Genomic DNA, 18,573 nt, shown 5'->3' on the forward strand with positions numbered 1-18,573 from the left:
AGACTTATGATTAATTGATTATACTTATTACATAATCATCTGTAATACTTAAGTATTAACATTTTATCATTGACTTTCTGTATCATGAAGCAATTATCTTAAGCTTACTCAACCTATGATCTGGGGGACTACTAACGAAATTCTAAAATCGAAGTTCATATCGTACCATCCCTCTCACTCTCGTATTAAATAAAATTTGCGTCAGTGCGACGGCAAGAGACGAAGTTCGAATTTTGCACTTCGTAGTAGACATAGGGCCTGAAACAATATCAGTCATATATGTAGTGTTATTAAAGTCTCTGACAGCTGCAGTTATCTCGCTATTCCTTGTATTTTTTGCCGTAACATTACTTCAACCTTGTCTAAGCCATCTGCAGTGCGAAGAAACAAACGTCACCTTAGAAAATGAATATAATATAATTGGGAAATGGTATGTCGTCGCTAAATTCTTGAACAACCGTGCATGGCGCTAAATTCTTTAACAACCGTGCATTATTGTCATGACATGACCCCCGTCAATTGTTGTCCCCCTGGATCCGCCCTTGGGGGGCACAGAGAGACAACCGGGACTAGGAAGCGTCTGGTGTCCAGTTGCAGCGCGCTGGGCGCTGCGCTGTCGGCCTGCGGCGTCGGCGCCGTCACCGGCTCGCTGCGTCTCGCTCTCGCCGCACTGCTCCTCTCACTCGCACTCATCTTCTACGTCCATATTGTTAGGAGGGAGAGAAAGAGAGAATAGCTTACCTCCAGCTTTGCATCTCGCTTTACTTCTGAATACATAGTTGTGGGTTGAATGGTAGATGAAAAGAAATACTGTAATTTTACTTGAGTTATTTTCAACATAAAAGTTATATTCCATGTAATTGCGACCTATTATAGTGACCGCCACCAATAACTGAATAAGAAGAATTGGTTCCTGATCACCGATTAAAAAATATCGTATATGTTGCATACAGTCTGATTCTTTTCATTTACTGTTCAACACACACCTATTTTTCAATCTTATTTGTGCTGCAATACCTTTTTCCTTTAAAAAATGTGGCTACCTTTTACCCTCGCTTTTTGTAATTTGTAAAGTTTTGTAGTTAATGTATTTGAAAAATATACTTATCAATAAAACCCACAAATTACCAGTAAAATGAAAATAAAATAAAATTAGGAGTAGGATTTTTACCATTGTACCTATGGTTTAACTGCCGAATTGGACTGAAATGTAAAAATGTGATATTTTCATTCAATGTACAATGTACTCATACCAATTATATAAAATATTAAATTCTTTTCATTTATTCATAGTAACAATGTTATCAAAAAATTTTTTCACTGCTACATATTTCTTTCATGTTCATTTTCAAAACTTTCTTCGTTTCAATTGCTTTTAAAAATAAATATTTCAGCATTTTGGTACTGATTCTACGACATTAGATTTTGAATTTGTTAAATAAAAGTATACCTACACACAAAATAATAATATATGACATAATTAATAAAAAAGTTTACGTTCTAGCGTTGTAGAGTCAGTATTTTTCTTTTCTCTATTCTTTAGATAATGGTGTAACCAAACGCACTAAGATATTATTCCTAAATTGGAGACTTTATACAGATTTCTATTTACAGTGTGTTTTTAAATTTTATATTGTTTTTGCAATAAAATATTTATATGTTTTAGATTGAAATGTTTTTATTTAATAATTATTTCTGTAGACGAGCATTAGCAGTGCGGAAGACAAGATTCAAATCGCGGCCTTGGAGTCTATATTCATTTTATAGAAAATATTCCTTGACACTAGTTTGTTATCATGGCATTGTCATCAAGCCATATTATTACGATTTATTCACATTTATTATTATTAAAACATCATAGAACAACATTCATTAATAAAGTACTAAGTATATTACACAAAGCTAGAATTATGACTGGCCTTGCATTTTATTACAAAAAACCACAGACAGCCAAAAAAGAACTGGCCACTACAAAACTTAAAAAGAAAACATTACAGGCACGGAAGTGCAAGACAACTTTTAGAAATAATCGCTGCGATAGAATGCTCATTCCAAATTCAAAATACTCATGTACATTTAAACACATTCCTAACCGTTTTTCCCTGGACCCGACTAACGTAGAGAGGCTCTGAGTCGCGAGAGGGAGCTGCGAGAAAAGCGAGGAGAGGACTCCACTAAGATAAAGAAGTTGGAGAGGGCTTCCAGAGATCAGATAGAACACCTACAGAGGAAGTGTGCTTGCCTGCGAAAACTGTAAGTATACCTCCTTAGCTCTAACCATATTAATAACAATTGACTTCATATTAAAAAAAAATTAGGTAGGTACAAGTAGTACCTAAGTGTGAAATGAAAAGGAGGGTGTAACAATCATCAAAATTATTGTGACGTAATTAATGAAAAACCTTTTGGCACTATAGTTAGCAATCTTTTTTATTACTCTGGAACAAGACAGAGACAGAATTTTACAGCAACATTTGTTGTCATTGTCATGCAGTAAATATTGTTGAATGGGCTACTGTCCTGAAAAAAATTGATTTTCCGTCGGATAGATTATCAAAAAATATTGGACACATTTTTTATCAATTAAATAATAGTACATTGTACAACAAGAGCATAAAACGAGCCATTAGTTTAATGCTCCAGTTTTTACACTGCTTTTCACTTCGATTGCGAGGAAATGAAGTAGCAACAGTGGAAACAATTGTTCACTTACTATCTTAACTTTTATTTTATTGCTTTATTTGATTGATTTTTACTTTAATACAAATTAAAAATTATAAAAAAATATATAGAAACTGTTAAGATTGTTTTTTTGGAATCTTTTTGTATTTTTTATTTCAATTCCAAATTTTTACTTTTACGGTCATCCCGTAAAACCTAAAATATAGATATAAATACAAACTGAAATATAGATGCACAGAAAAACCAGAAAAATAATGTATATGCTGTTCGTGGCTGTTAACACCAGATTGCCTAATATATATAGAAGTCATTTTATGTCGCCTAGATCCAGCATAAACACGAACTTTACGAGCATGAGAAGTTAAAAAAATGATGTATGTATGTAACATACACATTTTACTAAATAAGGAGTGACCTCAAGGGACCCCAGTCCCAAACTTCGACACGCTTCATCTTTGTAATTTATTGTTAGATTAATAAGGGAAAAAATACTGGTCAATATTTTCTGATAATCGAATTGACAGATGTATAGAACAATACGTTATATACGAGTAAAATACTTGTATAAATACTGATTTATATCCTTTCAGTTTTGACGACGTGCGCGCACGTCTGACCACAAAAGAGCGTGCGGCAGAGCAGGAGGCCAAGTCGCGAGAAAAAGAGCTGCATCAGCTACGGGCGGAGGTAGCCAGGCTCACCAAGATACTTGTCGAACAGAGGTACCTGCTTATTGGACTCCTATGTTTGTGTTACTTTTAAGATTAATACGGTACTTTACAATTATTTGTGCAACAAGAGAACAAAGTCGTTTTCTTCTGCGAGTGTTTATTTTGAATCCCGAGTGAGCGAAGGGTTTAATAATTGAACTTCGAGCGTAGCGAACGATTCTAGGTCAGAATCCTGAGCGCAGCGAGGGATTCAATTACACCTTAGGTATGTTATTTCAAGGAAAAATTGTAATTGTATCCGACACTTGAAATTTTTACTCCAGATTACACCCCGATCCGGATTTCTTCCGATTACACTTCGGGCCAAAGAAATTATTTATATATTTATGCGTTTAGTACATTGATTTTTACCACAGTATCCATAAATCACATGATTTGGTACAGCGGCAGCGCCCGTGAAATCTCCTGGTATATATCTGTCGCTGAAGAGTCATTCATAATCTGGCGACAGTATAACATACATTTACACATGATGTGCTTTAGTGGTAGAATACTGTAAGATTGACTGTCTATTTCTAGTTCACCTAAACTTGGAGCGCGCACACGAGCGGATGGCTGCGAGACAGAGACGAACAATGAGTCTTTTTTAGCCGCGGCCGCGCCTCCAGCGTGTGAGACGCAACCGAGCGCGCCGCGACGGAAGGGTTAGTACAACATCTATCATCTAAGCATGATCCCCCTAACGATAATCAACTCCGGCCCTGGGGTAGAGCAAGAGGAGCGGTCGCTCTTGGCGTCAGATGGCAAGGAGTATCAGTTTCCAGTGCAAAATAAAATAACCTAACCATAAAAATCTGTTCATTTTTAATACAAATTTTTTTTGCCGATTTGCAAACCCTAACTACATTTGCATACCAAATTTCAAGTCGATGCTATTAACCGTTGAAGAGTTCCGTCCTGCGGAGACGATCCTGGCTGTACACCAGGATGTCACTACTAGATTATTGTATTGTCACGCGATTTACATAAGTATTCCAAATTTCAAGTCAATCTGACAATTGGAAGTTGGTCGAATTTTACTTGTAAGATTTGAATACAGACAGACAGACAGACAAAGGGACAGGTGAATCTAAATAAAAGCTTGTAATTATGCGATGCCTCTTGCGAGGAGCGAAAGCGATGTATCAATCTCGCTCTACCTTGATCAAGACCTAGAGCCAGCGATTCGCATAGCGCTTTCATTATTTGCCCAGTTCCTGCTGTCCACTGTATTGCAGAAAACATACCTATTACGCATTTGCGCTCCTAAATAATTTTTACTGCCTTCAGTATAAATACGAATACTTAGGATTCGTTACAACGGTTACAACATCATTTTCATCACACTTGCTCGTAAACAGTGTCGTAACATGCAGGCTACCTTGGTTGCAACCTCCCAAATAAAACCCTCGACCTTTATGTGCTTCTCATGAAACCCGTGGTCGGTAAATGAGTCATTTCCCGCACTAATTTTGTTGTCATGAAGCCCAAGGTTCAGTAAATGAGTGTGATACTGCATGGCGTGCAGCAGCGCCTGCAGGAGCGCGGCGCGCGCATGGTCAGGCTGGGGTAGGGCTAGGGCGGCGCGGAGGCTGGCGCTGCCAAGAGCGTAGTCAGCGGTATCGGCAATTTTTGAAAAAATATTAGTTTTTCTTTTACAAATATACAATTTTACTCGCAAATGTGATGAAAAACATTGTATGTCGCACGGGCGGTACTAGAATTACGAACATCGACTCATTAAAGCCCTCAGTCTTCGACTTCGGGCTTCTAATAGACTCTCGTTCGTAATTCCTTGTTTACCGCCCTTAAGACACAATGTACTATTACGTTTGTATTTTCATCAATACTTATTTTTATTGATTCAGGCGTTTCATTGCGGAGGTCCATTTCAATGAACTACAAAGTTTTACCATTGGGTAGCGAAGTAACGAGGTAATTCTGGTTAACGGCCCCTTTATCCTCGCACTGCTTGGGGAACTGCTAGTTTTAACGACAGCTGAGGAGTGGAATTCCTTTGCGAGTATGGGCTTTATTAGGCAAGCGTGCTTCTTCTTAGTCCACGTCTTCGCTTACCATCAGACACCATTGTGTTCAAACGCAAGCCTTCCTATTTCTGCAAAAAAAAGTTTTCGAAGCGTAAAAGTAAAAATTTGAAATTGAAATCTCGAATACCTTAAGATTCCAAAAACTAATCTAATTTAATTGCTTAGTAACGACATCTTGTTTGTGAGCGGTTGGTTCAATGGAGTGCCGAAATTCTCGATGCTACGGTATAGATGTCGCTAGCGTCACTGCTTAAGTGGATAAATAAGAAACAAACAAGCTGAGATATGAGGTTCATAGGGGAAATTCGTGTCTGTACCGTTGACCAGGAGTGGTGTAGCGGTATAGCACGCGCTACGGAATACCGAGGACCTGAGTTCGATTCCCAGTGCTGGTCTTATTTTTCTGGTTTTTCTGTGCATCTATATTTCAGTTTGTATTTCCAATTCACCCACTATTAGTCTGTCTTGCACTGGCGTTAAGTAAGCTTACCTAATCTTTAAGCCCCCTAGAGATAGAGAAAAGCTTGAGTTAGGTATGTCTTCGGATGTAACATTTCACAGTTATGTACCATTAGCCAAATAAGTGGTCTACCAATTTTTAAACAAGTTCCTATCAAATGAATATGTCGCTAAAGTCGAACTTTCAAGTTGACAGACACATCTATTGACATTATTGTTTTATGAAATGCAAACGATTATCAACTTTAGGGTGGTAGACCACATATTTGGCTGATGGTACACAAGCTTTGTAATACTTGTCAACACTGCCCTGCTCTACTTACAAATTATAAATTATGTACCTAGATATGTGCGTCAATCGATTTATGTGGAAGTCAAGGAGGATGGATTCTGTGTTAACATATACAATGTGTCTATCATCTGGACAAAGATGAATAGTACGTACAATCAAATAATTTACAATATCACAACATTCCTAAAAAGGAACTCTACTCAGAATTTATTTATATTAATGTTTTATATATGTGTTATATATTTATTGTATATAGTTAGGTATTTGAGGTTTATATATGCATTTATATTTGTTCAAATGTTTTGCTCTATTTGTCGATCCATTGCTCCTCTACCACTCAAAGGTTGACTGGCAGAGATCCCTGCAGGGATAAGTCCGCCTTGTACTTCACAAATTTAGTAACCTTTTTGGTACAATAGACAACAATTTCGGTTCATCCAAAGGGTAGAAACACGTTATATATGCCCTACAGACGTAGCCGTCGAGCTGTAGCGGAGGAGCAAAGTAAAAAGGTAGCTCAAGTTATCCATTCGTTTTTCCAGGCGGAACCCTCCGAACGCCAGAGTTTCCCCGTAAACGCCTGGTCTTACCAGAACTGACGCCACTTCCTCCGGAAACGCGCCGCTCCGCCATCGAGATCCAAAATGGCCGGCGGCGCGCGCGCAGCGTCGACCTGCCGGCTGTGCAGGTGCCCGTCAGAATCAAGCAGTTGGAGGAGAAGACTAAGGAATGAAATCGGGAATGATATACGCTAGTTGCCTGACAGCCTTTCCTCACTAGAATGATATCTAGGACGATATTTAAGGACTTAGGAATTTACAATACCGCACAATGAGGGTTTATATTTATATGGCAGTCTAGTTAATTGGTCAGTAATAGTATTGAAAGGTCCGCTTGGCAATTTTGACATCTGTGTCGCGTCTGTGATTGGTTAAATAACAAAATGAGCCATTCGCAAGCAAGACTTATTTCCACCATCTTGCTCGCTAATCCTGCCGTGAAGCAGCAGTGCTTGCACTGTTGTGTTTCGGCGTGGAGAGTAAAACAGCCGGTGAAATTACTGGCACTTGAGGTATCCCATCTTAGGCCTCTAGGTTGGCAACGCATCAGGGTTACTACTACGAAACTCGAAACTCGAACTTCGTGTCGTACTGTCCCTCTCGCACTCGTTTTAAATAGTATAAGTGTCAGAAGGACCGCACGACACGAACTTCGTGTTTCGAGTTTCGTAGTAGCCCTGCTGCAATACCCCTGGTGTTGCAGATGCTTATGGGCGGTGGTGATCTCTTATGCCATCCAGTCGAATAAAAAAATAAAATTAAAAAAGTAACGTTAAAAGGACCTCACGATACCAACGCCATCTAGCGTTATGTCGCCTGTCAAGTAACCCTCATTTCATTGATAATAGAGGAATATAAATGTCATGCGAGAACACATAAAAATGTGTGCACTGTATAGTCTGTCAAAAAAGAGAAGAAATTAAAAAGTGGCAACACTGTAGTGTCATCCCTTTCAAACCCTGTCAAACCAAAAAGGGAGGACACTACAGTGTTGCCACTTTTTAATTTCTTCTCTTTTTTGACAGACTATAATAGTGGCGATATCGGTTCCTAAAAATACACGTGATGACATTTTGTTTACCTGTTAATCGATAAAAATAAAGGAAAAAGTAAAAAAACTGTTTTTTTTTTAATAACACAGCCATGTTCAAGCGCTATGTGAAAAGTAATGTTTGTTGAGTTACATGTAACTTGATAATAACTAATGTTATTTAAAATTGGGTAACATGTTGCGTTAAGATTAGTGTGAACTTAAACTTGGCTGAATTTTACTCCTGGAAATGTCAATGCTGTCATTAGATATTTTTTATTTTATGTCCTTTTGTATTATTTGGCTGGATATATCAAGAAAGGCTAATTTGGCATAGCGTTAACATTTAAAGCAAGAGTTGAAAAATGGTTATTTCGTGAATGTAACTAATTAAAATAAAAGTGCGGTGAAACAAAAATCTTAACTATGACAAAAAGCTAATTTTTTATATAATCAGTATTAAAAAATAACACGTATTATTCATTGTTCACAAATTTTTATAAAGTTAGTAAATGGAATAGTTCAATGTCATTGTATGTGACATAAAATGTACTATAAAATGTCATTTTTTTCACAGCTGGACTTTTTTTCTTAATTCTTCAAAACTACAACTTTAAAAAAAAATATATTTTTTAACTTGAATAATATGTAATTTAAGCCGTGGTGGCCTAGTGGTTTGACCTATCGCCTCAGCACGAGCAGTCAGGGTCGTATGGGTTCGAATCCCCCTCACACTCAGTGGAAATTCATCTGCGGAATTACATTTGAAATTTACCACGAGCTTTGCGGTGAAGGAAATCATCGTGAGGAAACCTGCACAAACCTGCGAAGCGATTCAATGGTGCATGCAAAGTTCCCAATCCGCACTGGGCCCGCGTGGGAACTATGGCCCAAGCCCTCTTGTTCTGAGAGGAGGCCTGTGCCCAGCAGTGGGACGTATATAGGCTGGGATGATGGATATGTAGTTAGTTTTAGTCTAATGTTTATAAAAAAAAAAGGAAAATGAGCTAAAATAACGAAATATCGACTGAGGTTTTTGGCATGACAGTGTGCAATATAGTTTTATAAAATACTTTATACTCTTTGTAATTAATTCATTGACGTGATTACGTCGAAGAGAAAAGGGTAGTAAAGTACCTACGTCTTTAATAATAAGTTCGATTGACTTCCAAGTTAAATTTAATCACAAAATAAACTCATATCAAATAAGTGTCAAATAATTACGAATGGGTGGCATATTTTTAGGAATATTTGTTTCTTTCGTCTATGTTGTAATTTTGTTTACAGTACTAGGACATGTGCAATAAATTATTTGTAGTAACTAAATAAAATAATGTTTTGTTAAAAAAAAAAAATATTACAAGCTTTTTTTCCATTCTTTAGTTCCGCCCTGAAAAGACGGTCTTGGTCGGACCACCTGAAAATCACTACCAGATTAATGCAGTGTCACCGAACTTAAATTTTTACATCAATCTGACACTAGAAGTGCGACAAATATGACTTTTAAGATTTCATCATTACATTCGACGGGACAGGTGAAAGTAAATAAAAGCTTGTAAATAATACTATCTTCGAATTTCATTATATCTTAATCTCTGATAGTAGAGTAAATATTGTAACCATCTACTAGGTTTATGCAATGTTTAAATATAATAAACACTAAGCCTCACATAGATATGGATATATATATATATGGATATAGCAAAACCTTTAACAGAAGCATGAAAATTATACTAAAACCATGTAAAAACCTACTCCAATTACGAAATAATTGGGGTGTGTGAATTATAAAGCTGTACGTTGTTATGTATAACAGCAGCATAATACTCAAAAGTTGTATTTAATTGTTCGTTTTGTAAATATTATTTTTTTATAAATAAATGATAAATACAATGGTGCGTGTTTTCACTTTGTAACAGTTAATAAGTAGGTATATATCTACAATCAGCGTGATTATTATATAAACATTTAAATCAAACATTTTCCGTAAGACTTGGCATTAAAACTTCATGGCGTAAAAAACCAGAATCATTGTTATGCCACAGAATATACAATAGTAGATACAAGTTAAGGTGCGACCAAGCCGCTGCTTAAAAAACGGTGACGGCACGGAATCGCAGTGACGCACCGTATGCGCACCGTTTTTATCGCATGCTCTCCACACCGCTGCTTAAAATACGGAATCGCAGTGACGCACCGTATGCGCACCGTTTTTATCGCATGCTCTCCACACCGCTGCTTAAAATACGGAATCGCAGTGACGTGTCGTAAACTTCAGGTCTTTACCGAACAAAAGTCATGACGTTTACGGCTCGTCACTCTGTTCCGCACCTTTTGCGTATTGCAGCGGTGTGGAAAGCATGCAAAAAAAACGGTGCGCATACGATGCGTCACTGCGATTCCGTACCGTCACCGTTTTTTAAGCAGTGGTTTGGTCGCACCTTTATGCATTGAAAAACTTGAAAACTTTGCTTGTAAAGCATATTTATATATTTTTAAATCTTGAACTACAACGATCTCTTGCAAACAAATTCAAAATTGATAGTAGGGCTAGCGGCTCCTAAAGGCATTCCCTAAAAACTTCCCACGATTTGAGCTTGAGCACTGCACCAATTTTTAATTCTAATCTAAGCAGTTACCAAACGCATTGAAAATGTCAGCTCGAGTTGACATTGACAGTATTGACACGAGATTATAACCTCAAAAATCAAAATCACAACTTGATCACAACGTAATAATTTTGTTATTTTTATGTTTTGAATAAAAATGTCCAATAAAAACTTATTCCTCAAGTCGGGGTTTCTGCGGGCACCGCTGCAAAATGGCGTCGGGCGTTACGTCTGCCAACTACAACGAATAGTGTTGAAATTCTGCAAAAGTAATGGCAGCAGTCGCGGTATTAGGTAAGAAAATATTTTATATATAAAAATGTTTTGTGGTCGAAACACTAACTTTTATTGACGATATAATAGTATAAATCCCTTTCGCAAACTTCAAGCGGTTACATAGATTTTTAGGATTAGAGTAAGTTAGTTTTAGTTCTATTATTATTTATTTTTGTTAATTATTGTATATATTATTTGTTTGTTTATAAATAAAAGCGGTTACAAAGTCAAGTCGATGTAATATTATTTCTCTATAAGAGTTTTGACATGATAAGTAGCCATGATATATATTAGAAAATATGTACAGTCAAAAAAGTTTATAGCAACATCAAAGGGTCAGCAATATTTAATTGTTAACCAGTGTTATTTTGGTACATAAGATTGTGATGGGATTTTTTTCCAGGTTGTTACATCCAATATTATAACCTTTTTTTTTACTGTACTACAACTTCATTATAGAACTCGCAAGGATACGTAATTCTGTAACATTCAATTGGATACATCTCTTTGTGCCTGACTGTACCTATGGAATATTGTTGATTGCAGAGACTACATCGAACAAGACTTAGTGGAGTTTGCAGAGCAGAACCCAGGCGTGGTTGTATACCTGAAGCCTCGCCGGCATAGGGCTCCCATTGTTGTGGGTGAATACTGTAAGTGCATATTATAATTATAAGAGATGGGCCGAGTACTCTTTTACTACTAAGTACTTGGTGTATTTGGCAGTTTTTTTTATACTCATACTCGGCCGAATAACTCGGTTCCATTGACGAGTATACTCGGTCTAAATAAAATTATTATTTAAGAGGAATCATATATTGTATTATAATAAAACTAGACTGTTTTTAAAATGTTATTAAGAGTATTTATTAATTAATAACACAAAAATTAAAATTATCAATTTTGTAAATATTTAAGCAATTAATGCGGGGACCGAATGTGATTTTCTTTAAAACAACAACTGAATAATTTGCGGGGGAAAAGGCGGGGATTCCCGCGACGTTCGCTCGCGGTGGCTGGTAGCGCCACGCGAACCTGCCTAAACCTGTTTTCGCGCCCAAAACTGAACCGCGTAACTCGGCCGAGTATTCGGTTTGAGAAACTTTGAACCAAGTATACTTGGTTACTCGGAAAAAGTAGTACTCATTATTTTTTTTTTTGAATTGTGTAGATTCCTGGGACCCCCCCCCTGTTTCACCATCCACTAATAAAATTTATTTGACAGATAAATGTAATGCCTTCTCTGTTTGTTTTGCTGGAATAGATGGAGACGGCATTTTCAATTGTTGACTTTAGTTGCCATTCATTATCATGTACACTACATCTTTTGTAAGTCACTACACTCCTGATAGAGTAGTTGAGGATTAGTGAACCTTCATGATGGCTTTATTCTGGACTTCCAGCTATCTGCATACTAAATTTCATCAAAATCCATGCAGCCGTTTTACCGCGAAGGATACATCAATCCCAAACAAACCTTCACGTTTATTAGTAGGATGATTTGGATTCAAATCACTGGAGGTGTAAATGTAATTCTAAGTCGACCGCTTTCAGAAGAAGCGATGCTGGTTTACAGGTTCATTAGACAGGCCTTTGCATCCAGAGACGTGGCTTCAGTGCAAGGGAGAGCGTAAAATTTGTAGTGTGGTGTATATAACTGAGGCTCCCCATGAGGCTGACATAGTCACATTTGGTAAAGCCTCGTTAAAATACTAGATAAAAAAAAAAACACTAATCAAACTTTTTTTTCCAGTAAACGGAGACAGAGTATGGATGAGCATGCACAACAAGACGCACTCTGAAATCACCAAATGGATCGAGGTCCTCCGCACCCAGCAAGGAGATGTTGCAGCCACCCGTCTCCGCAAATACCAGTCCACCGACCACCCCTCCATCCAGGGTCCTTGGACTCCATTTACCTTCAAGCTACCAGAGCTGAACACTGCTACGTTACCAAATGTGAAGTACGGTGAGAACAACAGACTGGCCCCATCTGCTACAGAACAGTTGAGGAGGCTGTTCGAGAAACAGAAGTTGGATGAGAAGGATTTGAAGACTGCGGAGTAGATGGTCAGATCAGCGTTTTGAGCACCAGGAGGGTTCAAAGAGTTTTTGATGGCGGAAGTGCGTGTTCAAATAGTAAAAGTACAGTCACCTGTATTCATTTGCCACAGCACAACATGCAAAAATATCCTATCGGGCCTTAAAATAGAGTCTGATACATATTTCATATTATGCATGCTGTGTTGTGTCAGATATTGCTGGTGACTGTACAAGGTGATAACATCATGATACTGAAGTGACTAGCTTAAGATGCTAACTGGGGTGCAGTTAAAATACGACCTGTAATCTTGAACCCGGAATGAATAACATTGCTATAAGTATAAGAATTTGAATTGCCAGGTCTTTTGTCACCGCACCTGATGACTGTAGATAATCATAATTGCATTAGTTTGTTGTACAATATAGTGAGTAAATAAAATACAGGATTAAACATTTTATTTTATTTATTAGAGACTAGTTTAAAGTAACTCAGTTCTTTTCGTAAAAATATATCACTTTGAAACTTCAAAAAGTTAGGTGCAACACCCGGCTTATACTAGTGGTAAAAATCTTCCCGAATCTTATTATAAAGAGATCAACAACAATAACCTAACCTAGAAAAAAATGTTCATGTTAAAGTTAAAGTTCAACAACTCAAAAACGGGTGGATCGATTTCTATCAAACATACAAAGTAGCTAAAGAACCGCTTTCACGTAAAAAAAGCACATCGAAGTCCGTCCATCCCTTTGAGAGCTATGATTAGGGTTGCCATACGTCCCGTATATACGGGACTGTCACCGTAATTGATCATCCCGTTCCGTATTACTACATGTGCCGTATCTGTCCCGTATTTCGACAAAATGGAACGGGCACGTGGCCCGTCCGACCGGCGGTGATGGAATGCGGATAAGGATATTTCTACTTTTATTACCTGCACCCGCGCCCGCAGTGTGCACCCGCGAAATGCACCCGCGCCTGCTAGCGTAAGCCCTAAATCATAATTCACCATATCATAGTTAACAAAAATAAGCAAAAGACAAGAAGTTATCTAGTTATTCTAAATAACGTACCACGCATCCAAACTTTAAAGAAATATACATAATATGCATACGTAGACTCAAAAAACATAACCCTTCTTCAGGCAGTCGGGTAAAAAAGTACGACATCTTTTATTGAGATGACAATTCTATTAAAAAAAAAAAAAAACTTACTTAATATCTATTAACAGCATTCGATGAACAAACGAAATAAAACTTCTAACAATAACAGCTTGCGGTTAAAAAGTAGGTAGTTTACAAACTTGTACCTAAGTGAAATAAAAACTAAATAAAATTATTAAATTAAAAGAGATGAAGCTCAGGGTCACCTCAGGGTCCAATTTAAATTAAAACTACAATACCGATGCTAAATCTAGAACATTTCTTGCGACTTTGTGCTAATAAACGCAGGATGGTAATGGCATTTAGTCGACTGGTTTAGGTTTCCACCAGAGATGTGAGAGGAATGATTTTTCATGAACCAATAGAAACGTTTCACTTACAGATCTGTTCACTCACGAAGGCGCGCCCCTCCACATTTTATAATTGTAGTTTTAAACTTATCCGTATGACAAGTCTGGGTGTGTGTGTAGCTCGAACGTGTCGTTAGTCGCAAGCGTACCGTCAGTCACGCACACTGAGACTAAGACACATTGATAAATAGCTGTGGAGGGGTGCGCCTTCGTGAGTGAACAGATCTGTACCTAGCTTCGCTCCGCTCAGCTGTTTCTACTATAATATTCACGCAAAACTTAAAGTTATTATACACATTTCTTCGAATGCGCATTCTTCTTATGCACTTTCAAATACCTGGGACTTCTAAATTTCTTCCCGCACTCACAGAAATGCATTTTTCCATCGTCATAATGCACCCGTCTCATATGCGCCAACAGATACGACTTGCACTTCAACTTAGAATCGCATATGGAGCACACATGCTCACCCTTACTATGCACATTACGCTTATGCGTTTTCAAAGCATATTTACCTTGCAAAACGGCACTACATTCATCGCACTTAATCGGAGTTTTACAAGTTTTCTTTGTCCATTTCGAATGTTTCTTCTTCATATGCTTTAAAAAGTAGCGTTCACACTTGAATTCAAGTTTACACAAGCTGCAGGAATAGCCTCCTTCACCATGCACTTCTCTCATGTGTGCATGCCAACTTTTATAAGGCAACACTTTCTTACATATCTGGCACTCACGGTCTAGGGACGTTTGGCCTTTTCTACATGACTTCGGTTTGTATTTCAATGTATTTGTCAAACCGTCTTTGAGTTTAGATTTTTCTACACTTTTTGGTTTTGGTATGTATGTTTTTCCATATCTTGAACTGAATGGTAGATCAGTCTTTGGTACGTAAGATTTTGGTTTGTATGACAGTATGTATGTTAAGCCATAGTTACGTTGTTGTCTGTTGATAAGTAGATGTTTTTGGATGTGATGGTTGATTTTGTGTCTGTCTGTGAAGTAGGCAGAACATTTGTCGCATTGGAAGAGCTTTGGGTTCCTTATGAGCACTCGGAGATGGGTTATGTTGTGCTGCAATATGGTTTTACTGGAACAATAGAAACAATAAGGTCAATGTTCAGTTTTTTAACCCCTGATGCAAAAAGAGGGGTGTTATAAGTTTGAAACTAATGTCTGTCTGGCTTCTGGACTGATGTCAACGTATTTATTAATGTAAAAGCAAGTTTCCTTGCGGTGGTTGCGGGGGCTTGTATGTTATATCATAGTAAAAGAGGAGAAGTAGGTTCACTACAAACAAAAGTACATCGCGCGGCTTAAATGTGTGCGCGCCGGTTGGCGCCGGTACGCAGGCACCCGCCGCACGCGCACACTGATAATTTAAGTAGGATTAAGTCAAGGCTGCGCTGCCGTTGGTGCCGTATGTTTCGATTTTAGCTCGCTCGTCTTGCGTGAGGTGATCACCTTTTACGTTCGCATACTCGTACTTACGTATATTTTTGTATTAGTTATAGTTGTAAATTAGTAGTATATAAATATAAGTGTAGTGTGATAGTTTCGTGCAAGGACACATGAAAAAATAATAGATACCTACGTACCTATAAACAATATAGTTATAGTACTATGTATAGTGTAGGTAAACATGAGTAGTGTGTACACAGTCGCCATTACCATTCTGGCGAATTTATAAATATTTTTAAATTTAGTATAATAATAATATAGCGGCATAGAATCTTGTTTGTCTAGACACAGACAAACCAATTTTAAGTTAACTTTCATACTAAAATTATTTGCCGGTAGGTACTTAATTAATCTAAAATATACATTGTCAACCCTATGCATCCGTGCCAGAGTAGGCAGTTAAGTCTCCTAAAGGGTCAATGTGCATACTTCTTCTCTTTTACTATGGTTATATGCTTGTATGTTTCAGACAAATCTGAGCAAGAGAGTAATATGATTTGACTATGATTTTGTACTTTCGCGCCATTTTTTTTAATCTAATATTTTAACATGGCTTTAGTACACCAAATGTGACTATGTCAGCCTCATGGGGAGCCTCAGTTATATACACCACACTACAGATATTTTTTTTATACGACTGGAAGGAAAACGAGCAAGTGGGTCTCCTGATGGTAAGAGATCACCACCGCCCATAAACATCTGCAACACCAGGGGTATTGCAGACGCGCTGCCAACCTAGAGGCCTAAGATGGGATACCTCATGTGCCAGTAATTTCACCGGCTGTCTTACTCTCCATGCCGAAACACAACAATGCAAGCACTGCTGCTTCACGGCAGGATTAGCGAGCAAGATGGTGGTAGCAATCCGGGCGGACCTTGCACAAGGTCCAGGATATTACACTCTCCCTTGCACTGAAACCACATCTCTGGATGCAATGGCCTGTCTAATGAATATGTAAATCAGCATCGCTTCGTGCCATTTACTATAACAGATGGACTCTTAGAATGTAAAGATAAAAGAAAAAAAAAGAGGAAGGCAAAGGAAATGTTAGTTGCATAAAATAAAGTAGGCTCATTGTGGCAGTAAACAGCAACAATAAGGGAATAATGTAAGGAACTGAATCCGTTCTGATGTTATTGCATCATCATCATCATCATCATCCCAGCCAATATGCGTCCCATGCTGGGCACAGGCCTCTTCTCAGAACAAGAGGCTTGGGCCGTAGTTCCCACGCGGCCCAGTGCGGATTGCACTTCACACGCACCATTGAATTGCTTCGCAGGTTTGTGCAGGTTTCCTCAGATGTTTTCCTTCACCGCAAAGCTCCTGGTAAATTTCAAATGTAATTCCGCACATGAATTTCGAAAAACTCAGAGGTGCGAGCCGGGGTTTGAACCCACGCCTCTGCTTGAGAGGCGATAGGTCAGGTAGGTTATTGCATACTTGAATAATAAACAACTTTACAAACATTCCCATTTACAATATTATCAGGATAATTACACACTTACCTGTCAGAAAAATATCTACAACATATAGTGCACTGCTCTGCCTCCGGATCAGCTATTTTCTTAAAGAACAAAGGTTCCAAAAGCTCCCCAGGACTTCCTAAATTCGAGATACACCAATCTTGGTGCTCTTTGGTTTGGCTCTCGTTTTCCACTTTAACCGACACATCGACGAGCAGACGTTCAAAATTATCGTTGGAATCACGTTCGAAATCATCTTTCTCGACTTTAATTGATATATCCACTGGATATTCCATATTTATAGGCGAGAAAACAAACGCCATCTGAAGATGTAACTTCACTACCAAGTTTTCAACCCATACAAGGCCGCAGTAACGGGTAATAAGTATTCTAGACACGGTTTAATGTGTAATAACTGATGTTTAAAGTGTTTTTGGAACAACTTTGACGACAAAAATTAAAATATAAACTGAATTCGCATCACGTGTACTGTACTATTCAAATGTTTTGATGGCAAATTTTGACGTTGACGGTTGACGTAAGAAACAGTGTCGCCTGTCATTTATCCATGAAAATCGCCTAAAAGGCTATAATATTTCGTCCGAACCTTGCGACATGCACATGCAAAGCTGGCGAAAAATATTCTTCATTTTTTTCTCTAATTATTATCAAAAGCTTAAATACCAATTAACAGAATAAGCAATAACGATCACACATTTTTATTACGCGCCAAGTTCTAATATTTCTTTCTTTTAAAATTTTCTACCTGCTCAAAATTAAATTCAGATATTTGACATCGAGAAGAAATTAATTAATATATTCTAAGAAGAGTTACAGATTTTTATAATAATCAATTTTAATGGTTTATAAGTAGTATGAAAACGCCCATTTTAGTTAAAAACTGTTTTTGTAACTTGGCAACTCACTCTGATTGTGACAGTTTCAAGTGTATTTTTTTGCGAAATTGAATTAATAAGTTAAGGTTCCGTACATTACCTTATTCATTTCTCCATTAAAACATGAATTAAACAACTTCTTCTCATTTAAGTATTTACACATAATTTACTTTTTAAAGCCATTATGGTAAACCTTGTAGGCTATTTGTTTGTGTACTGATTCTTTCAAAATTTATTATCCTTTTCTGAAACATTTATCGTTTTACATCCCATGTATTTTATTTCTTTACCGATTGTATTTTACATATCTCACATTTATTAAGTTATGTTAAAATTTTTGAAGTCTTGATTTTTTTTGACATTGTTTGAATTTAAAAAGTTCTACTAATCCCTGGAAAATAATATTAAATAATGTATTACGAACAATGTACGAACCCTGGTCTGCAGTAAAAAAAAATTTTTTTTTGGTCCCCAGTGTTTCTGTATAAAGTTTACTAAAACGGCTTATAAACGGATCAAAAAGATATTTTTA

At 37.4% G+C, this 18,573-nt stretch overlaps 3 protein-coding genes across 3 annotated transcripts in view; 2 read left to right on the forward strand and 1 right to left on the reverse strand.

The window, feature by feature from the left end:
• Positions 1-8,466, forward strand: part of LOC141442724 (uncharacterized) — a 75,669-nt gene extending 67,203 nt beyond the window's left edge. The window contains exons 14-16 of the mRNA XM_074107798.1: positions 3,273-3,404; positions 3,933-4,057; positions 6,734-8,466. Coding sequence (XP_073963899.1) covers positions 3,273-3,404; positions 3,933-4,057; positions 6,734-6,924 — 448 coding nt within the window. The 3' untranslated portion in view covers positions 6,925-8,466. The remainder of the gene's footprint in view (positions 1-3,272; positions 3,405-3,932; positions 4,058-6,733) is intronic.
• Positions 8,467-10,479: 2,013 nt separating this feature from the next.
• On the forward strand, positions 10,480-13,152 carry mRpL43 (mitochondrial ribosomal protein L43). The gene is made up of 3 exons (XM_074107911.1): positions 10,480-10,684; positions 11,213-11,319; positions 12,420-13,152. The coding sequence occupies exons 1-3, from the start codon at positions 10,548-10,550 to the stop codon at positions 12,731-12,733; spliced, it is 558 nt and encodes a 185-aa protein (XP_073964012.1). The 5' UTR covers positions 10,480-10,547; the 3' UTR covers positions 12,734-13,152.
• An 80-nt stretch (positions 13,153-13,232) lies between these two features.
• LOC141442777 (uncharacterized) lies at positions 13,233-17,641 on the reverse strand. The gene is made up of 2 exons (XM_074107891.1): positions 17,188-17,641; positions 13,233-15,307 (listed from the first exon to the last, which is right to left on the reverse strand). Exons 1-2 carry the CDS (start codon positions 17,466-17,468, stop codon positions 14,509-14,511), a joined length of 1,080 nt encoding a protein of 359 aa, XP_073963992.1. The 5' UTR covers positions 17,469-17,641; the 3' UTR covers positions 13,233-14,508.
• Between the last annotated feature and the right edge of the window lie 932 nt (positions 17,642-18,573).

This window comes from Choristoneura fumiferana, chromosome 26 (assembly GCF_025370935.1).
Source record: "Choristoneura fumiferana chromosome 26, NRCan_CFum_1, whole genome shotgun sequence".
In the NCBI taxonomy this organism is placed as follows: domain Eukaryota; kingdom Metazoa; phylum Arthropoda; class Insecta; order Lepidoptera; family Tortricidae; genus Choristoneura; species Choristoneura fumiferana.